Raw genomic sequence first — 24,823 nt, forward strand, 5'->3', positions numbered from 1 at the left:
TTCGCATTTTGTCGCACTTCTATTTATGCGTAAAAATGATTTTATTCCACATTACAATTGTTGTAGGCTTGGATTCAGTACAAGATTCAAAAATTTGCATTTATTGCAAATACGATTTTTCAGGACCCTATTTTTAGGTAATAGACAAGGCTGACACTTTAATAATATTGTAAATAGAATAGTGTAGTTTATTTATTACACGCATTATACATCAGTTAAGGGATGTTTAGAATTAAATACAGTAAAATCTCGTTAATACGTTTCTGCAGGGGACAACAAAAATGAATGTTTTAAACGAGAAAACGTGCTATTGAATATATGAATAAAAACTATCCAACAGACACTAGATACAATTATTTCCGACATTAGGGCATTTTAGGTTGCGTATCCGCGGGTACAGCGAAAATTATATCTACTTCTAAAGATGAGAGGAAAGTATTAAAATGTGTGAAAAACACGAGAGAATAAATAAGAAAACCTTTCCTTCTGGGGCTTATAAAAGAACAAGTGCACTGAAAGATGTGAAAAAAACATCAAACAACAAATCTGAAAACATATGCACGGGGCCCAATAAAAATGTCCAAGTATTATTGCAGATCACACTCCTTCTAAAAGAAATGGTAGTAAAAGCCTTTTATTTTGGAGCAGTGGGTTATTAAACTTTATTTTCTGGTCACACTCTTAGACAAAGAATTGGAGGTTACACTCAACTATGTGCGACCGGGAAGAATCAATAGGAATGACTTTGACCGCCATTTTGAAAATCTTTGACAAAGTCGAAGGATCGAGTCGAAACTTGAAGGTGCGAGTTCAATACTTGTGATCTCTGCATGCTTAAAGATGTGGATGCCAGTCCACTTTCTGAAAGATTTTAATTTTGTCTTCATTAGTAAGGAATTTCGTGACTTTTTCCATATCTATAACTAGGCTATCACAAGACAAATATGCACCACACTAGTCACTTTCACACGATTATGTTCCTAATCCACATATCGGCTACTGTATCACACGACAAAATATCACTGTATCACTCAACACAAAACAAATTTCTAACTTCTGAATGGAATGCAAAATACTAGCACAAATAGGCTCACCTTTTTCGTAATCCTGCAACTTTGATGACGGCTCTTACCCGAGTTGTAAATTACATTTCTTTCACAATGAATGACAAATAACATTTTCAGGGCTAGGAAAAATGTGATCGTACTCATAGTAAGTGGTAATAGCAAAAATCCGTGATGCGATAGGTATGTTTATATGTTCTTAATCCAGATATAGGCTACTGTATAATGTGACAAATATTCGCTACACTTCACTGTACCACTCAACACTAAATAACTTTCTAACTCTGAATGGAATGCGAAATACAAGCACAAATAGACTCACTGTGTTATTCAGCAATCTTGCTGCTAAACGGCAAGTAAACTGCAACATTCCTGAGGCTAACGGTGTGCTCCCCAAACATGTAACTTATCCTGTGAAGTTCAGGAATTTAAGGCTTTTTTCCGTAATCACACAACTGTGTCAGCGGGTCTTAACTCATGTTTGTTTCTCAAGGGATGACAAAATAACATTTTGTGGGCTAGGGAAAAATGTGATCGTACTAAGCGGTAATAGCGAAAATTCGCGACGCAATAAGTGAGGTATTTTTTATATAGATTTAACACGATGAGAATCGGGACTTCTAATTTATGGCGTGATAAGTGAGAAAACATGTTAATGAGAACACACTAACGAGGTTTCACTGTATGTCGTACAGTAAGAGGACTTGTTAAGATGCGATGGGTATTTAACAGTAATTCAGGTTCAAGATATATTTGGTAGTTTGAGTAAACCGCGGACGAAGAGGACAGTGAGGTCCTCAAAACGTGCAGTGTATTACATGAAAATAAATCAGTAATTAACTCTAAGTATTGACAAGGGTGATTTCAAATATACAGTGAATTTATGGGAGTACAGTTAGCTGACCTCGTTATCCGTTTCATGAGGGATAGTGGCCTGTCTGGTCATGTATAAAAGTGTGTTTTCTACTAGTTGTTAATTTTATTGTTAACTTCATTTGATTCTATTGATTCTGGTTTAGTTTATCTGTGTATTTTAAGTGTTATTTTAACTTCTAGTTTGATGGATATACTGTAGGCTATTAGATTTCACTTGACGGCAGTGCCTTATTTTACTGTAATCTATATTTTATTAGAGAATAAGGCATTGCGAATTAGATCCACTGATTATTTTTAATTCCTAATCATTTTTCATCATTATTTGTATTAAATTCTAGTCAGTGGATACATTTTAAAATTATAACTATCATTTCATTTCGTTCTACCTCGTACCATTACCATACTATTCGCAATTCCATGCCAGGAGGTGGCAGCGTATCGAATTGAACACCTATTTTGAAACTGAAGGCCGGGCTGAGTGGCTCAGACGGTTGAGGCGCTGGCCTTCTGACCCCAACTTGGCAGGTTCGAACCTGGCTCAGTCCGGTGGTATTTGACGGTGCTCAAATACATCAGCCTTGTGTCGGTAGATTTACTGGCACGTAAAAGAACTCCTGCGGGACAAAATTCTGGCACCTCGGCATCTCCGAAAACCGTAAAAGAGTAGTTAGTGGAATGTAAAGCAAATAACATTATTATTATTATTATTATTATTATTATTATTATTATTATTATTGAAACTGAAGATTCCTTATGCAGTTGGCTAGTCCCATTCTGTTGAAGACAGGCAAGTAGGAAAAAAACCAATAACATGATTATAATATTTCAATTTATATAGGAAGGTTACCTGCCCCCATATACAAATGCGTCTTAGTGCTGAAAAACGCTTTTGTGATTAAATTAAATCATCGAAGATGCAAGACTACCCCGTAACATTCCTGCATGTGAAAAGGTTAAGACATGTTAAAGTAAATAAACCTTACAATATCCCGTTATCTAGGCTGGAACTCCCCAGAGGAGCGAGAGCTCAGAACGGACATGACCTCCTCGACAGAGAACCAAGATGAGAATGCAAGAAGCTAACTTTCCGTCTTATGATATTACACACACCCCCACTTTCCCTGGTTTGCAAGTGTCACCCTTACAAAACAAGCAAATCAGTCAACCAATCATGTGCAGAATTCTACAGCACAGTGTTTGCACCTTCTTAGATGAGGGTGGAACATTCTCACACCCTCTGACAATTTCCAGAACACTACCAACAAGGGTTCTTTCTGGCATCATGCCGATGCTTTCTGATACTGACCAGAACACTCTAAACAAGGGTCCTTTCTGCCACTAGCAAGACATGAAAAATAAGGAGCCAGGCCTTCCATAGTGTTTTTAAACAGTTCCCTTCTCAGTTTTACTGTGTAGAACAAAGATCCCCCCTTTACACATGCAACCCCAAAGATAATTTTATAAACATTTTATAATTGGCAGATGAATATTTCACATACATGCTCAAAATAAGCTGAAAACATACACATTTGCCAGTCAGTAAGGGCAGAGTGAGCAACAAAAGGCAAAACAAGGACAAACTTGGAGATACAAAATAACGTGCTCCTCATCTTACTGCTGTCATCACCAAAATGGAGTGCATTATATCAATATTAAGTTTATTTTTTTAAAGATCTTGAAATAGACTTTCAGCTAATTAGGTTGTGTTGATTGTATTGATAGGTTAGGTACAGAATACAAATGACCAACTGGACGCTGGTGACAACCTTCTGATTTTGCATCAGATGCTCTCTCGCTTGATCTGCGATGGCCTCTGTCATTCTAGTTCTGTTGGCAGAGATCTGAGTTACAGGTATAACAGACCAGGGGAACTGTACATATGTACAGTGAAACCTCGTTAGCGCATTCCTCATCAACACATTTTCCCACTTAGCATGTCATAAATTCGAAGTCCCGATTCTCATTGTAATAAATCTATATAAAAATATCTTGCTTGTCGCGTCACAATTTTTCGCTATTACTGTTTAGTACGATCACATTTTTCCTAGCCCTGAAAATGCTACAGTATTTGTCATCCCTTGTGAAAGAAAAAAAAATTTCCAACTCGGATAAGAGCTGTCGCCACAGTTGTGTGATTACGGGAAAAGGCCTTCCTGAACTTCACAGGATAAGTTGCACTTTCAGGAGCAAACTGTTTTTAGCCTCAGAAATGTTCAGTTTTGCTTGCCAGTTAACGAGCGAGATTGCTGAATAGAAGAATGAGCCTGTTTGTGTTTGTATTTCAGCATTCCATTCATAAGGTAGAAATTTATTTCGTGTTGGGCGCAGTAGTGAAATATAGCGAATATTTGTCGCATGATATGGTTGCCTATATCTGGATTACAAATATAATCGCGTGAAATTGACTTGTGTGGTGTATATTTGTCCTGTGACGGCCTAGTTATGGATATGGAAAATATCATATTTGACTCGATCAGCCAAGTTGGTCGAAGTTTTGTTCGATTCAAAATTGGGCCAAAGTCATCCTTTGTAGTTGCATATGGTCAAGTGTAACCACCAATTCATTGTCTAAGAGTGTGACTAGAAAATAATGTTTAATTACCCACTGCTCCTAAATAAAAGGCTTCTACTAACATTTGTTTTTTGTTGGCCTCTGTCCACATTTTCATATTTGTTGTGTGGCGTTTTTCATGTGTTTCAATGTTCTCTTTATTTTATAATCCCCACCGGGAGCGGTTTTCATATTTGTTCTCTCGTGTTTTTCACGTCTTTGAATACTTTCTTCTTTAGAAATGGTAGATAGGGCTATAGCTTTCACTGTAACTGCAGATGCACGATGTAAAATGTCCTCATGTCAGAAAAAGTCGTACCCAGTGTTTCCATACTTCTTTTGGATAGTTTTTAATTGTATATTCGTTAATACATTTTCTCGGTTAACACGTTTGTTTTTCTTATCCCCTGCAGAAACGTCATAACGAGGTTTCACGTTTGTTTTACTGCTGACTTGGCTCCAGTAGATTTGGAACTTATGCAAGCTGTGATGTAATGATGGGCGTTAATTAACCTGCTCACTGAAAGGTATAACTGATCAAATTACTTTGGGGTATGCAGTTACATTAATAAAAATTGTAATTGTATGGCCCTAACTACCGTGACTGGCACTACAATTGATTAACAAAGGGAACTGCATGTTCATGGTAACAAAATATAAGTAAGATTCTCTCAAACTGGCCTTCAGTTATTTTCCCTTGCACACTGTAATGAATAGGTTATTGGTTGGACAGCTTTTGACCCAGCAAAAGCTTGCAGAAATGGCCGCCTTTGTTCCTTTCTAGTTACTTCTATGAATAAGTGGTAGTGTGTTGGCCTTCAGATCCCAAGTGCGGGTTTAAGGCTAGCAGAGCTAGTCGGCAGGAAAAAAGTCCGTCTTGTTCTCTATTTCTTACAATATCGGCATGTACAGTTGACAGCACAGAATCATGCCAATGGATCTAGTTTCGAATTATATTTTCTTTTATCTCATGTTCGTACAAGCTCCATAACATTTGTTGGCCTTACCAGCTCCTTGATGAGCTAGTTTCTTAATGTTTTGAAGTAAATTCTGACTCACAAGAACAAAGGTCAGCTCTCGGTGAGAAGTGAAAAGGGAGGCGTAAAGGGAGTGGTTGAAACTCACTGCTCTGTAAAGTGTGTCTACACCAGCCACGTAGAACAGTACTCCGAAATTCCGCCCCCTTTCTACCTCGAGTAGCTCATTGACACATACAGAAAAACATCGAACATAGCAGTTGCTGTTTCTTTATGTAAGATTAAATAATTATGATTTATTATATTCTATTGCCATTTCTTCGACAACAAACCACTTCTAACAAACCACTGTAATTGTAATGTAACTAAATTTAATGACACATAAAGAAATGAAACTACTCCAAATGATATATTAAATTTTATAGCCTAGTATTTAAGCAGTTTCACTCCAATGAAAAGCAGACACAGCATTTTGTACTACATGGAAGGTAGCAAACCACGAACATATACATAAACAAAGATATATGATTAATTCTGAATATTGGTTAAGGCTTGCAGCCTGTCAAACTGATGTAACTTGATTGCTTATCTATCTTGACCTTGTTGGACTTCGCAACTTGTATCCACTGAATGTGAACCAAGGGTAAGGGTCGGCTGCGAATCAACTCAAGGGAATTGCTTCAACTTGATAAGGGGCTGGTCCTGGATAGGACAGAGGCATTGTAAAATTTTGTTACCAACATAAACCACTGTTTCTATATCATCAAGATTCCATGCACTCAACTGTACTTTATCTCTGGTGACACATTTGGTGTTTACCTGATTAAGTTTAATTAAAACTCAGTAGTAGGTTACTCAGCAGAGTCCGACTCATTGGCTGAATGGTTAGCGTACTGGCCTTCGGTTCAGAGGGTCCCGGGTTCGATTCCCGGCCAGGTCGGGGAATTAAATCGCATCTGATTAATTCTTCTGGCTCGGGGACTGGGTGTTTGTGTCCTTCCCAACACTCTCCTCTTCATGTTCACCCAACACACTACACTACCAACCACCACAAAAACACGCAATAGTGATTACATCCCTCTATTTAGGGCTGGTGTCAGGAAGGGCATCTAGCCATAAAACAGGGCCAAATCCACTTGTGCGACGCAGTTCGCACCCACAACCCCACAGGTGTGGGAAAAGTGGTAGGAAAAGAAGAAGAAGAAGTAGGTTACCCAGCAGAGTTCAGGTTTCTCTCATCACCTGGTAGAGTAAAATGGAACATAAAATTAGCATGCAGACAGCCTAAATGATGTCATTTCAAAATGCCTGTGGTACATTGCAGATGTTAAAGCTAAAGATTCAGGAATGTGTTCTTGTCTCTCCCTTTTCTTGTATGTGGATTTTTTCGTACAGTACACTTCCCGCATCAAGAAGTGTAATATGATAATTGCTTTCACATTCATAACCCGTGGTCGCCTTCTCGATTAAGCTGGGAAGCAGTAATGAACTCATTGGCATCTCTAAAATAATAAATCTTGAAGGATTGAGACTGATGGTGAGATGTCCTCTTTATGTAGATTGCAGTGCCACAGGATGTAGAGTTTGTCCTTGTGCATTCATCGTTGTCACTCTCTTCTGGTGCTCCCTTTTTCCCACAGGGACCTGTCAGTTAACCTCAAATTTGTTTGCTTCCGTCATTAGTTTGTTCCCGTTCCTTTATTTCTGTATCTAAGACCACAGATAGTAATTGGACCAACTTTATTGGCAGTAACTACCTAATTGTCATAAGAAAGAATTCTGTAGTCAAAAGTGAAAAATGCCGTCTTCAGTGAAAATATATTTGTAATTTTTTAGGAATTTCATTTTTTTAACCATTTGGCTTTCTCCAGGATTCTTGCTATATTATAAATTGCTTTTGTGTAATTTAAATCTTTTTTACACTTTCTAGATGACTGCTCGCCAGTTACCTCAGTTGGAAGAGGATGAACGTTTACACAAGTTTCTTGGAGGTTTGCATCATAGTTATACTGGAGAAGATTACTACCTCAATAAAGATAAAGCTGGGATTCAACCTGAACAACTTGATTCTGTAAGTATTTTTATTCAGGTGTTACTGAAAGTATGTCTGAGCTTCGAAGTGTCTTGCTTCAGTTTTTGTTTGAAGCATAGTTGCTATGATTTTGATAAAATCATTTACTTCCTTATCCCATTAGAAAAATTGTTATTTATGCTATGGATGGGCTTAGGCTTGTGGGATTCTAAAGACTTTGAAACAGAGTGGTAGAGATTCAGTGTGAACTCAAATTCAAGGATGTGATTCTCAAAATCCAACAAGTACTTCTCAAGAAAATGGATTGTCTTCAAACAAACTTTGTATGTCAAAGTTTTTTCACCTTGTTCCAATATTTTTTAATGTTGCACCGATACAGATAGGTCTTACGGCAACAATGGGACGGGAAAGGGTTAGAAGTGGGAAGGAATCGATTGTGGCCTTGATTAAGGTACAGCTCCAGCATTTGCCTGGTGTGAAAATGGGAAACCATGGAAAACCATCTTCAGGGTTGCCGACAGTGCAGTTCGTTCGAAACCTCTACCTCCCAAATGTTGTTGTGATTTTAAACCTTTCAATATCATTGTGTAATTACAAACAAAGTACGGTGAATGCATTGCCATCAGAAGAAAATCTGTTATGTCAATATAATAGCGCATGGCTTGGCCATCTGGTTAGTGATTCATTCAAATAAAGTGCCCATGGCTGGGGAACAAAGCACATTTGGAGACATTCCATTTTCAAAAGAAGTACTTCTCGAGATCCTCCGCATTCTCAGATAAAATAACAATATCATCGGCAAATCTCAAGGTTTTGATTTCCTCTCCTTGGATTGTGAATCCCTTTCCGAATTCCTCTTTGATTTCCTTCACTGCCTGCTCTATGTAAACATTGAAAAGGAGGGGGGACAAACTGCCCTCGATTCTTATCACTGCAGACTGATTTTTATACAGATTGTAGATAATTCTTCATTCTCGGTATCTGATCCCAATCACCTTCAGAATCCTAAATAGCTTGATCCAATCACCATTATCGAATGCCTTTTCTAGATCTACGAATGCCATGTACGTGGGCTCATCCTTCTTAATTCAATCCTCTAAGATCAGACGTAAAGTCAGGATTGCTTCACGTGTTCCTACATTTCTTCTGAAGCCAAATTGATCTTCTCTCAACTCAGCTTCAACTTGTTTTTCCATTCTTCTGTAAATAACACGTGTTAAAATTTTGCAGGCATGAGATACTAAACTAAAGGTGCGGTAGTTTTCACACCTGTCAGCACCGGCTTTCTTGGGAATAGGTATAACAACATTCTGCCGAAAATCGGATGGGACTTCTCCTGTCACATACATCTTACACACTAAATGGAATAACCTTGCCATGCTGGTTTCTCCTAAGGCAGTCAGTAATTCAGAGGGAGTGTCATCAATTCCAGGTGCCTTGTTCCTATTTAGGTCGCTCACAGCTCTGTCAAACTCTGACCTCAAAATTGGGTCTCCCATTTCATTAGCATCAACAGCCTCTTCTTGTTCCAGCACCTATTTATCTACATCTTCACCTTGATACAACTGTTGGATTTGTTCCTGCCATCTTTCTGCTTTCTCTTCTTTCCCTAGAAGTATATTTCCATCTGATATTCATACACTTAGATTTCCTTTTCCAAAGGTTTCTTTGATTTTCCTGTATGCAGCATCTACCTTTCCTAGGACCATATAGCCTTCGACATCCTTGCACTTCTCTTTCAGCCAGTCTTCCTTAGCTACCTTGCACTTTCTATCCACTTAATTCTTTAATCGCCTGTATTCTTTTCTTCCCTCTTCATCTCCAACATTCTTGTATTTTTGTCATTCACAATTAGGTCTAGTATCTCCTGAGTTATCCACTGATTCATAGTTCATCTTTTCTTCCTTCCTAACATTTCTTCAGCAGCCCTACTGACTTCATTTTTCATGATTATCCACTCTTCCTCTACTGTGTTTCCTTCAGCTTTTTCATTTAGTCCTTTCGCAACATGTTCCTTGAAACAATCCCTCACACTCTTTTCTGTCAACTTGTCTAGATCCCATCTTTTTGCATTCTTTCCTTTCTTCAATTTCTTCAGCTTCAGATGGCATTTCTTGACCAACAAGTTGTGGTCAGAGTCCACGTCTGCTCCTGGGAAGGTTTTGCAATCCAACACCTGGTTTCTGAATCTCTGCCTAATCATAATGAAGTCTATTTGATACCTTCCAGTGTCTCCAGGTCTTGTCCACGTATAAAGCCATCGTTTGTAGTGTTTGAACCAAGTATTGGCAAAGATTAAATTATGATCAGTGCAGAATTCAACCAGCCGACTTCCTCTTTCATTCCTTTGTCCCAATCTGAATTCTCCTACTGTATTACCTTCTCTTCCTTGGCCTACCACTGCATTCCAGTCTCCCATCACAATTAGATTCTTGTTACCTTTTACATATTGTATTAAATCTTCTATCTCTTCATATAATCTTTCGATTTCCTCATCGTCCTCTGAGCTAGTAGGCATATAGACCTGCACTATTGTGGTGGGCATTGGTTTGGTGTCTATCTTGATGACAATAATTCTTTCACTATGCTGGTCATAGTAGCTTACCCACTGCCCTATTTTCTAATTCATTATTAAACCAACTCCTGCATTTCCCCTGTTTGATTTTGTGATGATAATTCGGTAGTAAAAATCCTGTTCTTCCTGCCAACGTACTTCACTTATACCAACTACATCTAGCTTTAGTCTATCCATCTCCCTTTTCAGATTCTTTAATCTACCACAGCGATTCAAACTTCTAACATTCCACGCTCCGACTCGCAGAATGTCAGTATTCATCTTCCTGATGATCGACCCCTCTCGTGTAGTCCCCATCTAGAGATCCGAATGGGGGTCTAGTTTATGTCCGGAATATTTTACCTGGGAGGAAGCCACATCAGTACATCATTCGTACAGAGAGAGCTGCATGTCCTTGGGAGTTAGTTACAGCTGTAGTTTCCCATTGCTTTCAGCCGTGTAGCAGTATCAACACAGCTAAGCCATATTGAGTATTATTACAAGGCCAAATCAGTCAATCATCCAGACTGCCGCTCTTGCAAACTTCCGAAAGGCTGCTACCCCACTTTCGATGAACCATTCCTTAGTCTGGTCTCTCAACAGATACCCATCCAATATGGTTGCACCTGCGGCTCGGCTATCTGCTTCATTGGGACATGCAAGCCTCCCCACCGCGGCAAGGTCACATGGTTTACAGAGGAGGGCTGAAAGTCATAACGGTCTATAAAGATGTTCTGTATATAATTTTCCGCATAATAGCTTCACTCTCCTATTTTGGGGCCTTACAATTGACATAAAAAGCGAGGCCGATATGCGAGTAAATACGGTATTGAAATCATAGTAATTCACTTAAATTAGTTTATATTTTTACTGTGCATAAATGTGTTATTAAAATTATAAACTTTCATTCTGTGATATCACTTAGGATAGTGTATTTTATTGCTTTATTAGCACTAGTATTCTGTGTGATAATCTTATCCCTGTCATTAATTATTCGGAGTCTGTGATAAAATATTACATTTATTCACTTTAAAATTTATCAAATTATGTAAGATAATGCCATAATACCTATTTGAAGACATGCTCCCTCTTTCCACTCTGTCATTGCATTCATCCTATTATGTTTTCCTTTTCAAGTTCCTATCTCTCCTTCTCCTGTGGTTGGGGCAATAGAATACTTCCACTGTATCATCTGCCTGTTGTAAGAGGCAACTAAAAGGTTACTCCAGGGATGAGAGCATAGGTTGGGGACCTTAGCTGAGTCTGGCATTGCTGTCGTTTACTTGTGTGAGGCTAATCTTTCCTGTCCAACATCCCTTAGTCAATTCTTGATCTCTTCTGATCCTTACAGTACTAGATTTGCAAGGTCTAGGTGTTTTGTTTTCATGCCCTTCATGGCCATTTCCTTTCTTTTGCTGATGCTTTCATTTTTCGAAGAATTGGGCATGTTCCTTCTTTACCCTCTGAATAGTGTTAGGAGGGATGGTTGCCCAGTTATACTTCATCTATAAACTATAACCCTCCCTTTCTCTCAATCTCTCTCTCTCTCTCTCTCTCTCCATTTGCACTTTTTTGGTCCTTTTCATCGTACACTGATCCATAAGGATCTTTTTCTCTTCTTGTGTTTGCCTTGTATTCCTAGTCTTTTACTCCTTGCGTTCATCGTTATCTTATATTTCTACCCTTTTCCTATCTTTATCTGGCTTTCTTGCTGTTATCCCACACATCCCACATCAAGACTGAAGATCTGTCAAGATGACATTATAAATGTTGAAGCCTACTCACGTGATGAAGCTGGGGAGAAGGAATGAACTTATCAGAGGCTGGGATAAGATGTATGTGAAAGAGTTGGGATTGATTGGGAGATGGCAGTGTATGCAGATGTGGAGACGGTCCATATCTCCTCTTTCTATTGCTCCCGCTTCCCACACTGTCCTGTCATTTTGTTATTATGCGTTCCTTTTCGTGTTCCATGTCTGTTTTTAACACACTATCATTCGCACACTAAATTTTACACCATCAGTTGTGATGTATCTGTCAGATACAGGTGCAATGTTACCTCAGAGTACTCAAATTTGTTTTAAGAATTTAATTTATTGGGATAGCTGATGTTATAAACACCTTAGTGTTGTTTACTGGCATAGATCTTTAGATTATAAGAGAAGAGGACTTCTGAATTTGCCATATTTGTTTTGTTTAGAAGGAATGTTTTGCTTAAACGTGCATCTTCTTCTGAAAGCTTCCAGTTTCTCATCAAGTGTGACAGTCTGTTTAAGAGAATAACACTTTTTACAATTGTGAACAACTCCTAAACTGGTGCAAGGCGATCAAATTTCCTTTTTCTTCCCTGCTCATCCGGTCATCGAATGCACCTGATTAGGAATTTGAAATGTCTTAATGGCATCACAAGTCTGAACTTCTTCTCAACACCATCACAATCTGTACCACAAAATTCCTCTAGTCTATGCTTGCTGCCTCTCAGTTCACCTACCAGATAGAGTAAACCGATAAAAGCTTTTATTTCTACCTTGTCTGTCAACTTTGCATCCCATTCTCTGCTGTAATTGGCTTGAACATCTCCAATGTACTGATTTGTAACTACTTCATCCAGTATATCTTTGCATTTCTTATTTTACCAATGACTCCAGGTACCTTATTTAGTATATTATGATACCCTCTGATGTACTTGGGAGGAACACTGCACCTTCCTCCACTTTGTCACCCTATCATTTTCTGTAAAATATGTACCAAGCTCGTCTACAGAACAAGAACACGTCTTCATACATCGCTCTGGCTAGCGCGGTGTAGATCTACTGTAGTTGACCGTGTTCCAAGACGTCAGTAACAAACATTCATTTTTTCAATTTCTTTTAAACATACGGTAATTAGGTTAATATTTCTTCCCAGTTATTGATGATTTTACATTACATTACTGATGAGTTTATAAAATAAAACTTTAATACCATTGGATAATAATTATTTTGACTGCTTGGATAAAAGTTTTCATCCCATGCCCAGACACTTACGACGTAGTAGTAAGATAAGAGTCTAGCGATGACAACTGAGACATCGTAAATAATTCAGCTGACCATGAGCTGAATGATTCCGTGGAAATCTGTGTCATCGTCTTGGATTTCACTTCATGCACAATAATGCCGGAGCCGGCCCCATGGTGTAGGGGTAGCGTGCCTGCCTTTTAAACGGAGGCCCCGGGTTCAATTCACAGCCGGGTCAGGGAATTTTACCTGTATCTGAGGGTTGGTTCAAGGTCCACTCAACCTACATGATTACAATTGAGGAGCTATCTGACGGTGAGATGGCAGCCCCGGTCTAGAGAGCCAAGAATAATGGCCGTGAGGATTCGTCGTGCTGACCACACAACACCTTGTAATCTGCGGGCCTAGCGGTCGCTTGCTAGGCCGAGGTCCTTCGCGACTGTTGCGCCGGGGGGCGGGTGATTGTAATAACGCAGAATTCTATCAGACCTCTTGTCTACTAGAAGACAAGTGTGTGTTGGTACCAGGCGACGTTGCTGATAAGCGATAACTTACAGCCTTACGTATTTCAAATGAGAACTCATAATATGTAGGTGGTGAACAAATTGTACGCTGTCTCGCGACCACGTTGTCAAGCTGCCGATAGCCTATCGGTAAGCCATGCATCGTACATATACCGGTATTATTTATTTATACGTTGTGCACCGGGCGAGTTGGCCGTGCGCGTAGAGGCGCGCGGCTGTGAGCTTGCATCCGGGAGATAGTAGGTTCGAATCCCACTATCGGCAGCCCTGAAAATGGTTTTCCGTGGTTTCCCATTTTCACACCAGGCCAATGCTGGGGCTGTACCTTAATTAAGGCCACGGCCGCTTCCTTCCAACTCCTAGGCCTTTCCCATCCCATCGTCGCCATAAGACCTATCTGTGTCGGTGCGACGTAAAGCCCCTAGCAAAAATATACGTTGTGCAACGCCTCGCAAATGTGACTGTGTTGCCAAATTGCCCATAAACCATAAATGTATTTAAATTGTGCATTCATGTGCAGCTTACATTGCAGTTCCATTTACCTTTTAACCAGATTGGTGAACAAAATTTGGACGTGCGACGATTATGCGATTAAATGTTTAAAGTCCGATTTTTGTATTGAAAATAGAGGATGCAACGATTATGCCGGGAAATACGGTATTCCCTTCATTAGAATTTCCTATTCCTCCACATCTAGGCTGATCAACACTTAGACCCATTTCAGAGTGAAATCGTGCTACTATCTGCTGCTTCCTCATAGCAACTTTGACCTTGTCTTCAGGTTTCCTAATCTACCATGCTTTTACATCAAGTCAGTGGGCAATATGAAGAAGGCATTAAAAAAATTTAATGTACGCATGCAGGGGTGGAAGACCGCTGACATTATCTCTTTTTGATCTCGACTGATATCATTCATGGTTTTAGGTGTGGCTCCACATACATAACATTTTCATGCCTGCCAACTTTTCCGATTTACGCGGGAGACTCCCGATTTTCAACAGTTTTTTCCGCCTCCCGATTATTCTATCATTTTTCCCGATTTTAGCTTATTTTTGGTGAACTTCAAACATTTGTTTTCAAATCTAGCCAATTCAGCATTGTACGCCAGTGGCCGAAAGTCCTTCGCTCATTGGCCGCTTTCAAATGAAATATCTACGTGTATTAATACGAGAAATTCACGCGAATGTGCGATGTTTATTGAAACCTGTATATCGCGACGTGTATATCGATTGTAAATATCTCGTTCTCGTGTGCTATGTTCGTGTTCACATCAGTCTAGTCGATTCTAGAGACTAGTCGCTAGATTTCGTGTCTCTTTTGGGTATGTAAATAATATTGTTACTGGCTTTACGTTCCACTAACTACTTTTATGGTTTTAGGAGACGCTGAGGTGCCGGAATATAGTCCCGTAGTTCTTCTACGTATTGACACGAGGCTGACGTATTTCAGCACCTTCAAATACCACCGGACTGAGCCAGGATCGAACCTGCCAAGTTTTCAGTTATTTAGTGACAGCATTTCAAAGATTTCAGGAGCCATTTGGAGATTATTCTGACGAATTTTAATTTATTCCTGATAAAAATGGCGTTGCGCTTCGCATAATCGCGCGGGCGCGTGATGCAATATATTAATCTATGTATTTGCTAAATAATGGCATCTAAGTGCTTGTCTGATTAACACATGTGGATCATGAGTTCATACTGTTTTCGGTAGGCTTATCAGAGACCGATCATTTCACTCACATACTTACCCTTGTAGCGTCGTATAGCAACAATTGGGTTTTGAGGCAATTGTTATGGTATATACCATAGTACTCCTGTATTTCTCAAGACATGTAGAATAAGCAGTTTTGACCAATTGTATCTCCTGATTTTTCCTGATTTTCGTATCAAAATCTCCTGATTTTTGGTTTCGTAAAGTTGGCAGGTATGCATTTTTGTGTTAGCATTTGAAACGGAATGTAACTGCAAAGGCATCAAAGAAGTAACAAATTTATCTGAGTCACTTAACTCTGTATACTCCGACTGGAATTTTTCTTTGTAAACACTTTGATTACTACTGCCGTCACAGCCCCACTTTAACACTCTCTTACTGTATTGTGTGGTCTACAAAAGCCTGCAATGTTACTTCAGCAGAGATCTCAGTCACCTTGAGAGTTTTGTTTCTCTCACAACATTATAGGTTAGTTAAATGTCACTTTTCCTTGCTTTTTCCCCACTCATATGTTGATATACTGTCTCTTAGTAAACTCATTATCTATCAAAAACCCTGAAGTTTCTTCTGCGCTATAATGCATGGGAGGCACTGATGGTGATCTGAAAGCTCTCTTATACCTTGTAGCCCTTTGCAGTGATTATTCCACAATATCCTTAAGAATCCCTTCAGCAACCCTTTTTGCCAGTGGACCTACGTGGTACCTGCGCAGCCAGTGCAAGTTCTTTGTGAGATTTATCTTGTACTAAATGCCAGATATGTCTGCGCTTTGTTTTATCTCCACTTTCAGTAAAAAGCTTCCTTGGTCTTCACATTCTTGAAGGACCAGGTTTCTCCATTGCAAGTACTTCATTTTTATTAAATAATTGTACTTCCTCATCTAGCCATGCACTGCATTTGGTAAGAAAACTATTTTTTTTTCTTGCACTTAAAAACACTTAGATTTTTTAATAGTCCTTAAAATGTCCTTAGAAGAGTTATCAAGGTCATATTTGTGCACTACAAAATCATATAATACTTCAGTAGAAACCTTAATACACAATACTTCCTCGAAGAGTTCCCATCTTTTCACAGGAGTTAGTTCTGTAAACAATATCATATTTATTAAAAAGGCGGAAATATGTACAACATTTTAGGGATGGAAATTGAAGAACACACTATAGGCTGTTGTGGTCTTGAATAAGGCTGAATTCTTACAAGTTTTCTTTATAAGTCTACGGGAATTTAATGAATTTGAAAGTGATTATTACTTTTTCATTAGTCACAATTGACTCTGTATAACACAACGAATATAATTCCAATAGTTATTATAGACATAAAAAATATAAGTGCTTACCATTGCATACCTGCCAACTTTCCCGATTTAGGCGGGAGACTCCTGATTAGTTTAAGATATTACCAAAATTTATTAGGATCAACGTATTCAATACAATTGAGTTTCCAAAGTTAGGATTTGCATCTTATTACTGGTACTCTAAAATTTGAAGGGACATGTTTTGCCCTTCATCAGCCGTTTTACACTCGTACCTCAAAGATAAAAATCAGGATCCTGATTGTCATGTTAAAAAATATAAAAATGATAATATAAGATTGGAAATGAGTATTATACAATGTGAGAAATTATGAGTTCTTAAATAATAATTTGCAATTGAAACTTCATTTAAAATGTTTACGAAGAAAAGGTTGAAGTTGGTATGATATTACACTAGTAATTTAAAATATTTTATAAAATAGACAAACTAGTCCTTATCCACATAATAACAAGAAGGTCTATGGCTAAAGTTGCCGTATCAAATTTCGAGTGAAATTCGGCTAAAAGTAACTTGATTTACATGTTGAAGAGAAGGTTAACTGGACCTTAGTATCTACTTAAGATGACATTGAAACTTTCTTGTTGAAAACTTGTGATATTAAACTGTAGTATGGCGCTGTGTAGATGATAAAGTTGTTGGATCCATTAATCTTGTTATTTACGAAGTGGGTTCGCGGTCTCCATAATTTTGTTGAAGGAGTGATAAAAAGTTCACAACTGAATGTTGCCATGTAGGTCTTTGCTAGCTGGAGTGGTTATTAACTCTTAGACTGATAGTTAAATGGGAACATTCTTACTTGTTGTTGGCTGTAGCTTTAAATATAGATTGACTATTGAAGGATATATGGTGAAGAATGTTCTCGATTTGTGGTATGAACTGGTTGTCTGTATGGTCTCAGAATGAGTAAGATTTGAATGTCCTGATTTTTGACAGCTTTTCCCGCCTCCCGATTACTCTATTATTTCTCTCTATTTTCGCTTTTTGTTAACTTTAAAAATATGTTTTCCAATCCTGCCATTTCAGCTTTCTACGCAAGTGCTGGAAGTCCTTCGTTCATAGCCGTTTTCATATGAAATATCGACGTTTATTAATGCGAGAAATGCGCACTAATGTGCATGATTTATCGAAACCGGTATATCGCTTCACGTATATCAGTTGTCAATCTCTCATTCTCGCGTGCTATGTTCGTATTCATTCAGTCTAGTCGATTCTAGAGACTATCGCTAGGTTTGGACTCTTTTAATAATTTAGTGACAAATTTCAAAGATAGCAACTAGTGACTTTTCTACAGATTTTAGGAGCCATTCGGAGACAATTCTGGCGAATTTTAATGTAGCCTACTACTTGTTAAAAATAACATTGCGCTTCGCATAATCGTGCGGGCTCATGATGCAATATACCGTATTTACATGAATAATACTGCATATTATTTTAAACAAAATTGAGGCATGAAATTGGGATGCGAGTTTTATTTGCGTCAATGTTGGCATTTTTTTTTCAAAATCGGCCTTCCTATAGTTAGGGTGCAGGGATTATTCGCGTAAATATGGTATTCTATGCATTTGCTAAGTAATGGCATTTAAGTGCATGACTGATTCACACGTGTGGAGCGTGAGTTGATACTATTTTCGGAAGACTTATCAAAAACCAATCATTTCACTCACATACTTCCTGTGAGGGAATAGAGATGTGTAATTTTTAACCTGGTAGCCTCGTATAGCAACAGTCAGGTTTTGAGACAATAAGTGTTATATAACATAGTACTCCTGTATTGCACAAGACATGTAGAACAAGCAGTTTTGACCCATTGTATCTCCTGATTCCTCCCGATTTTTCCTGATTTTTCATATCTAAATCTAAATCTCCTGATTTTTGGTTTTATAAAGTTGGCAGTTATGCCATTGTGACAACCTAATACCAAGATTAAACCAATGCTGTTCTTCTTCACCGTGTTATCTCAAAGAGAGTTCCTTGTCAACTAACACATCAAGCGGCCGATGCATCGCAACTTCGGTGTTTATTTTATCTTGATTTATTACAGCGAGAGTCAAAACAAACTCAGGCTAGTGTAGTTCAGACAGTGGTAAACGAAATGCATAGGGTAAAATATTATTTCAATTAACTTCCCAAAATGACTTTCGTCCAGCTGGCCCATTGTGCACTGACAGCTCAGAGCGTACTGCTTACAATTGTACAGTTATTTTTAAAAATATAAAAAAGTATACTGCTTAGTCGAGCAGCTTGTCTCCTTATTCCCAATTCTTCCCATCCCAAAGGTAGCTAAATTGTCATAACACTACTCTTTTGTTGGAAATCACTCAGAACAATCTCTTTTGTTTTGCTTTTGATCTTTTCTAGTTCTGGAATCAAGAGATCTGTAATCTATATTTACAGTTTCATTAATGTGGTTTCTTCAGTGATGATCTTTCCTTATATTACAGTATAACATCATCTGCAGAAAGCCTCATCTGTGATTCCAGTTATTTACTCGTATCATTTATATAAATAAAAAACATAATTGTCCATTAACCCGGCAACGCCGTGCGGTACCGTATAGTACCAGTGCGCCTTACTTCTGATTTTCTCATACTGATCCTTACTTGCGCCATAAATCTGGCAACTTCGCTTTACATTGTCAAGGAGATACTCTCTACAATGCCTAAAATCAACAAAAGGTTTTATTTGAGTATTTGTTTGCGGCAACAACTGCTTGTAATTTGAGATCGTGTCGAGAGGAATAAAAATGACTACCTGTCTAAAGTAAGTTGCTTTACTTTGTTTATAAATATTGACAATACGATTTTGTATCATGTGATTTATTTTCTTGAAATATAAGTCCATGAATTGAAATAACAAGCAAATGGTCAGCATTCCTGTGTCAGCTGTTATGACACAAATTATTCCGTTGGTACCGTATGGTACCGCACGGCGCTTACCATGCCTCTCTGTTTACTTTCTCCTCCTTATTTCTAAGGGTAACAATTCATACTGTAGTTGCAAATAATGATGTATGTGTGTCATAAAACTCTATAATTGTATATTTTACTTTTAAAAATTAAACGGCATGGCATGACATACTGAACCACTGGAATCTAAGGTATTATCCAAGGAAGATGAAGGGGGTCTCGCAGATAATCTTACAGGAGGTCAATCACGGGTACCAGCAGAAATAGTGCTAAAGCAACAAATTCCGCACAGGAGTAGATAATCCATGTCCGATAATGATTCATGGCCCGGGAAGAGAGGTACCTGGATGGCGTATGGCCATATTTCACTCCAATTCCCTAGTGCGAAATTTTCCACTTTTCGATATATGATGCCGACCGAAATATGAGGGTTTTCTTTACGATGAAATTATGAATTTCTTGTGCTCTGAAGTATATGCTTTTTACAAACGAAAAATAACCCCGAAGAAATGAAAATTTCATCGGCATTTTCCTTCTAAGTGGCTATGTGTAAGTACCACAATCAGAAAAGGGTAGGTGGAAAATATTTAATACGACATATATATTTGGGTGGTATTTTAAGGTAAATAAATGCAGTTGTTTACACCTTGAGATTCAATGGCGTACATCACTATATCGCTCCGACAAACCAAAGCAGGAGCTGTGCGGCGAACGAATGCGAATTCCGCGGCCGCACAGAATGCGTCACGTGTAGTGTGGGCGTTTGTTTGTTTGTGTAAACAGCATTTTGCCATTCTAAACTAGTGAAGAGTGGAAATAGGTGACTAAATAAGAAAAGCTGAAGTAATATTACTCGTATTTCCTAAAGATATGTCACGTCTGAGCTAATGTTATATTTCGGAATTCCAAAAGGATATCACAAATAAACCTATAAACACCGTTTCTTCTTTTGTTTATTGCTCAGTAATTTGTAAGTGGTATTCTGTAACAATATTAAGCATTCAGTTTCATGGTATTCTAAAGAGGTAACAATTTTTATGTTCCAACCAAAAGCTATGTCAAGCGCCGTGCGGTACCGTATGGTACCAGGCCCTCATTTAAAAACCAACGATTCAATTTTTAGAAAAATGACTTTTAAATGTTCTCTGATATGTGAATGCTGGGAATATTAAACAAAAATTTAAAAAAACGAAAATTGAAAACTCCGGCGTTCCCGGGTTAATACTGCCTTGACAAATCTCCCCCCCCTACCCCCTCTTAGTCATTACAGGATCAGATAAAGTTCTGTTTTCTAGAAATTTAGCCACCCATGCAATACTTCTTTTGTCTAGTCCAAAAGCCCTTGTTTTAGTCAATAGTCTTGCATGTTCTACTGTATCAAAAGCCTTGGATAGGTCAATAGCGACACAGTCCCTTTGACCTCCTGAATCTGAAATATCTGCTTTACCATATTTCTTTGATTATAAGCCAGCACTGATCATAAGCCAAAACCCAGAAATCAGAAATGAACATTTAAAAAAATGAGATTTATTAACGAAGCACACAAAGTATAAGGAGTAAATTTTCTGTCATTTAAGTATTTGGTCAGTCAGATGATTCATATTCATAATCATGTATTGACACTGTCTTCATACAGAGCATCATCATCTTTGCTGTCAAGCACATTCAAGATAGGACAGATTTGAAATGCATCACCAATGATTTTTCATGTAATGTTTGGAGAACTACACATGTTCTTTATTGGAGACAATGCCAGAATTTCAAAAGCTTTGGTTTGAATTGTTAGCAGAGTTTCTGCAGTGATAGCCTCCATCAGTATTTCTTTCAGTAGAAGACCATCAACAGATTATTCATGACCATAATTGCTTAATTCCCCTGGCATGGGGACTGGGTATATGTGTCATCTTCATCATAATTTCATCCTCGTCACGACGCGCAGGTCGCCGATGGGTATCAAGTCAAAAGACCTGCACCAGGCATCTCTAGAGGCCACATACAATTATTATTATTATTATTATTATTATTATTATTATTATTATTATTATTATTATTATTATTATTATCTACATGGACACGTAAAAATGTTGTGGTCAGTGTCTTTTCAGTTGTATATGCATTTAATATAAGGTTGTAATTTTTAACTTTTTTGTCATGGTGGTATGAAGCCTTGAATTCCATGAATTAGGTCTTTTTAAATTCAATGTTAATATCAAACCAGTTAGTAATTTTACATGTACTTCATATACACTTGAAAATGTTATTATCTCAGTGTGAATGGCAGCTAGTGCACATTAATATGTTGGTCTTATTTTTTTTCAACAGCTCTCAAAAATATCATTTCCTCTCTGCATGCGACAAATTCATGAACACATTCGTGCTAATCATCATGCCCGTCATGGTGGGCGAATGCAGTATGGTCTGTTTCTCAAGGGTATTGGTGTTTCACTGGAGGATTCACTTCGCTTCTGGAGAGAAGAATTCACCAAAATAATGGAACTTGACAAGGTACTGTATATATTGTCTTTGGGACAGCAAGTCTTGGTTGATATGTTAATTAATATTCTCACTTTTCCTTCTTTCCTTATTTAATTTATTGGCTTATCTAGCCATCGATTTGACGGTCTGAATCAGTGCGCTGTATTATGATTGATAATTTAGGGAAGTAATTGAACAAACTACTAAAATTCAACTGATGGTGCTAGAAGGCTTCTCCATGATTTAAGCAAATCACTTCCAGTCTATTTACATTTTGTTTTTCTCTGGGGAATGCCTGCTATATTTGAGGATCCAGTGCAGCTGTACTTGTGATAATTTAATCAGTGAAAATTGTCACATGCGAAGCTCTAACCAAACGAGAAGTGAAAGGTATTCTACCAAATAGTGACTGTGAAGAAGACTAAATGCTATTGAAAGTTCTAATTACCAGGTGAGTTGGCCGTGTGGTTAGGGGCATGAAGCTGTGAGCTTGCATCCGGGAGATAGTGGGTTCGAACCCCACTGTCGGTAGTCCTGAAAATGGTTTTTCTGTGGTTTTCCATTTTCACACCAGGCAAATGCTGGGGCTATACCTTAATTAAAGCCACGGCCACTTGCCACTCCTAGGCCTTTCCTCTCTTATCATCGCCACAAGACCTGTCTGTGTCGGTGTGATGTAAAACAAATTCTAAGAAAAAAGTTCTAATCATTCTAGCAATTTAGATATTTCATCTGTTCATAGTGATGCAAGTAATAAAAGCACAAATGATGAAACAGATATAAATATTGCAAGCAACAACATCCTAAGAAATCAAAACTTAAAGCAGGAAATGGGAAACTGCTTGTCCATTGACAAATATTGGACAAAAAGTGCAATTCACTGGAATTTCTTGGGTCCCAAGTCCGGAATGAGAAAGGAGGAGGGTTTGCTGGTCTGGCACCCAGCTGTAAAATTGCCAACGCCGAGTGTTGGGCGGCGGGAAATAACCTGACTCCCTAAGGGGGCCAACGGCTTCGGGCGAATGAGCCCCTTTGGGTGGGGTGATGGTCCCCACAGTGGAGGAAATGCCACTGGAATCCATTATGCAGCGTCTGTTCTCCAGGTTAGGGGCGGCTGCACAAGGCGTCTGTACTCCAGAGGAGCGGCCTCATTATCACCTCACTGGATCACATCCAGAGATGTAATTCGGGACCTAGTCCCACACAGGTGACACCTTGACAGTCAACCATGGAAGGTCTTTTAAGGAATACTCCACCGGCTGAACCAAGAGTTCAGAGAAGGCAGCATTCGGATACGGTGGGCTGCCACCTGAAAGATACCGTGAAGTCGGAGGCACGGAAATACCCCAGTACTACATACACGAATGAGACAAAATCAAGAATCAAACCAAAGCAGATAACATACTTCTCTACACACAACATAAACTCACTCATGCAAACCGGTAAACTAAAAGTGATCACCGACATAATGGACCAACACAAAATTCTTATCATGGGATTACAGGAAATTAGAAACACTGACCAGGATGCCTTGGAATCTCAAGGGTACAGACTTTATAAAGGTATACCCGGGAAGAGAGTGATGAAGAATGTCCCACAATTTGGAACAGGATTTTTGGTCAGCCTTAAAATAATAAACTCAGTTCAAGAATTCAAATCACAGTCTCCACGACTCTCAACGCTCACCTTAAAGGCATCTAATAAAATCTATACTATAATAAATGCCCATGCTCCCACTAATGATAAAAACAACTCCTCAAAAGACCAGGAGGAAACAGGAGAATTTTGGGACCTATTGGACCAGACCATAGATAACATCCCCAAACACCATATAAAATTATTAATAGGCGACTTCAACGCTCAACTAGGCAGAGAAAGAAAATACCGTGACATCATCGGAAAATGGCCAGCACACAAGAAAACAAATAAAAATGGAGAGAGACTAGTTGACCTGTGTAGAAACCATAATTTAATCTCAAAATCTACATGTTTTAAGAGGAAACCTCAAAAACTCAAAACATGGAAACACCCTGACTACACTAAAGGAGAATGGCAACTGGACCACGTCTGCATGGACAAATACCACCACAAAGAGATCTATAACGTCAAAAGTCCTCCGAGGAATAGACACAGGTTCAGATCACTACGTAGTTAAAATTAAAATTAAACTCACTCCCCAGAGGAGACAACAAAAGCAAGCCCTTAAAACTAAAAGAAAAATAGATCCTACCCAGCTAATCAACAACAAAAATTACCAGAAAGCAACTGAAAAAATAAAAATCACAGACAAACTTGAAGACTTAGTACACAACCTTAAACAAATTGCAGAAGACCTAGCTCCAATTAAACCACGTAAAAAACACCAATGGTGGAACAGTGAATGTGATGAAACAGTGGAGAAAAGACATCAGGCATGGCTATTACATCAGTCCCAAAAGACAGAAATATCCTATCAAAAGCTAGTAAAACAGAGAAAAGAAACTACCCAAGTCTTAAGAAGAATAAAAAGACAACATCATAAGGACACCCTGCAGTTAATTGAAGAACAGTTCAGTAAAACTAAATCAAGGGACTACTACAAAACCTTCAGAAAGCAACTCCAAAAATATGAACCCCCGACCCTACTGATGAAGGATGAAGATGGTAAGCTGGCCCATAACAATAAAGACAATGCAGAAATTCTGGCTAAACATTTCAACAAGCTTTTAAATTGTGAGGAACCTACAGAACTCCTTCATTTGGACACCAACACCCCGATAAAAACATCACCAGAAAACATCAATCCCCCCACAATAAAGGAAGTCTACCAGGCTCTGAATAAATTAAAAAACTACAAAGCGCC

General features: G+C 38.4%; 1 protein-coding gene across 2 annotated transcripts in view; it reads left to right on the plus strand.

Annotated features, from left to right (window-relative positions):
* Window positions 1-24,823, plus strand: part of Prim2 (DNA primase subunit 2) — a 127,724-nt gene that overhangs the window by 57,919 nt on the left and 44,982 nt on the right. For both annotated transcript variants that reach the window (XM_067150809.2, XM_067150810.2), the window contains 2 exons: window positions 7,399-7,539; window positions 21,829-22,011. In XM_067150809.2, coding sequence (XP_067006910.2) covers window positions 7,399-7,539; window positions 21,829-22,011 — 324 coding nt within the window. The remainder of the gene's footprint in view (window positions 1-7,398; window positions 7,540-21,828; window positions 22,012-24,823) is intronic.

The sequence above is a fragment of the Anabrus simplex genome, chromosome 7, assembly GCF_040414725.1.
Source record: "Anabrus simplex isolate iqAnaSimp1 chromosome 7, ASM4041472v1, whole genome shotgun sequence".
NCBI classification, from domain to species: domain Eukaryota; kingdom Metazoa; phylum Arthropoda; class Insecta; order Orthoptera; family Tettigoniidae; genus Anabrus; species Anabrus simplex.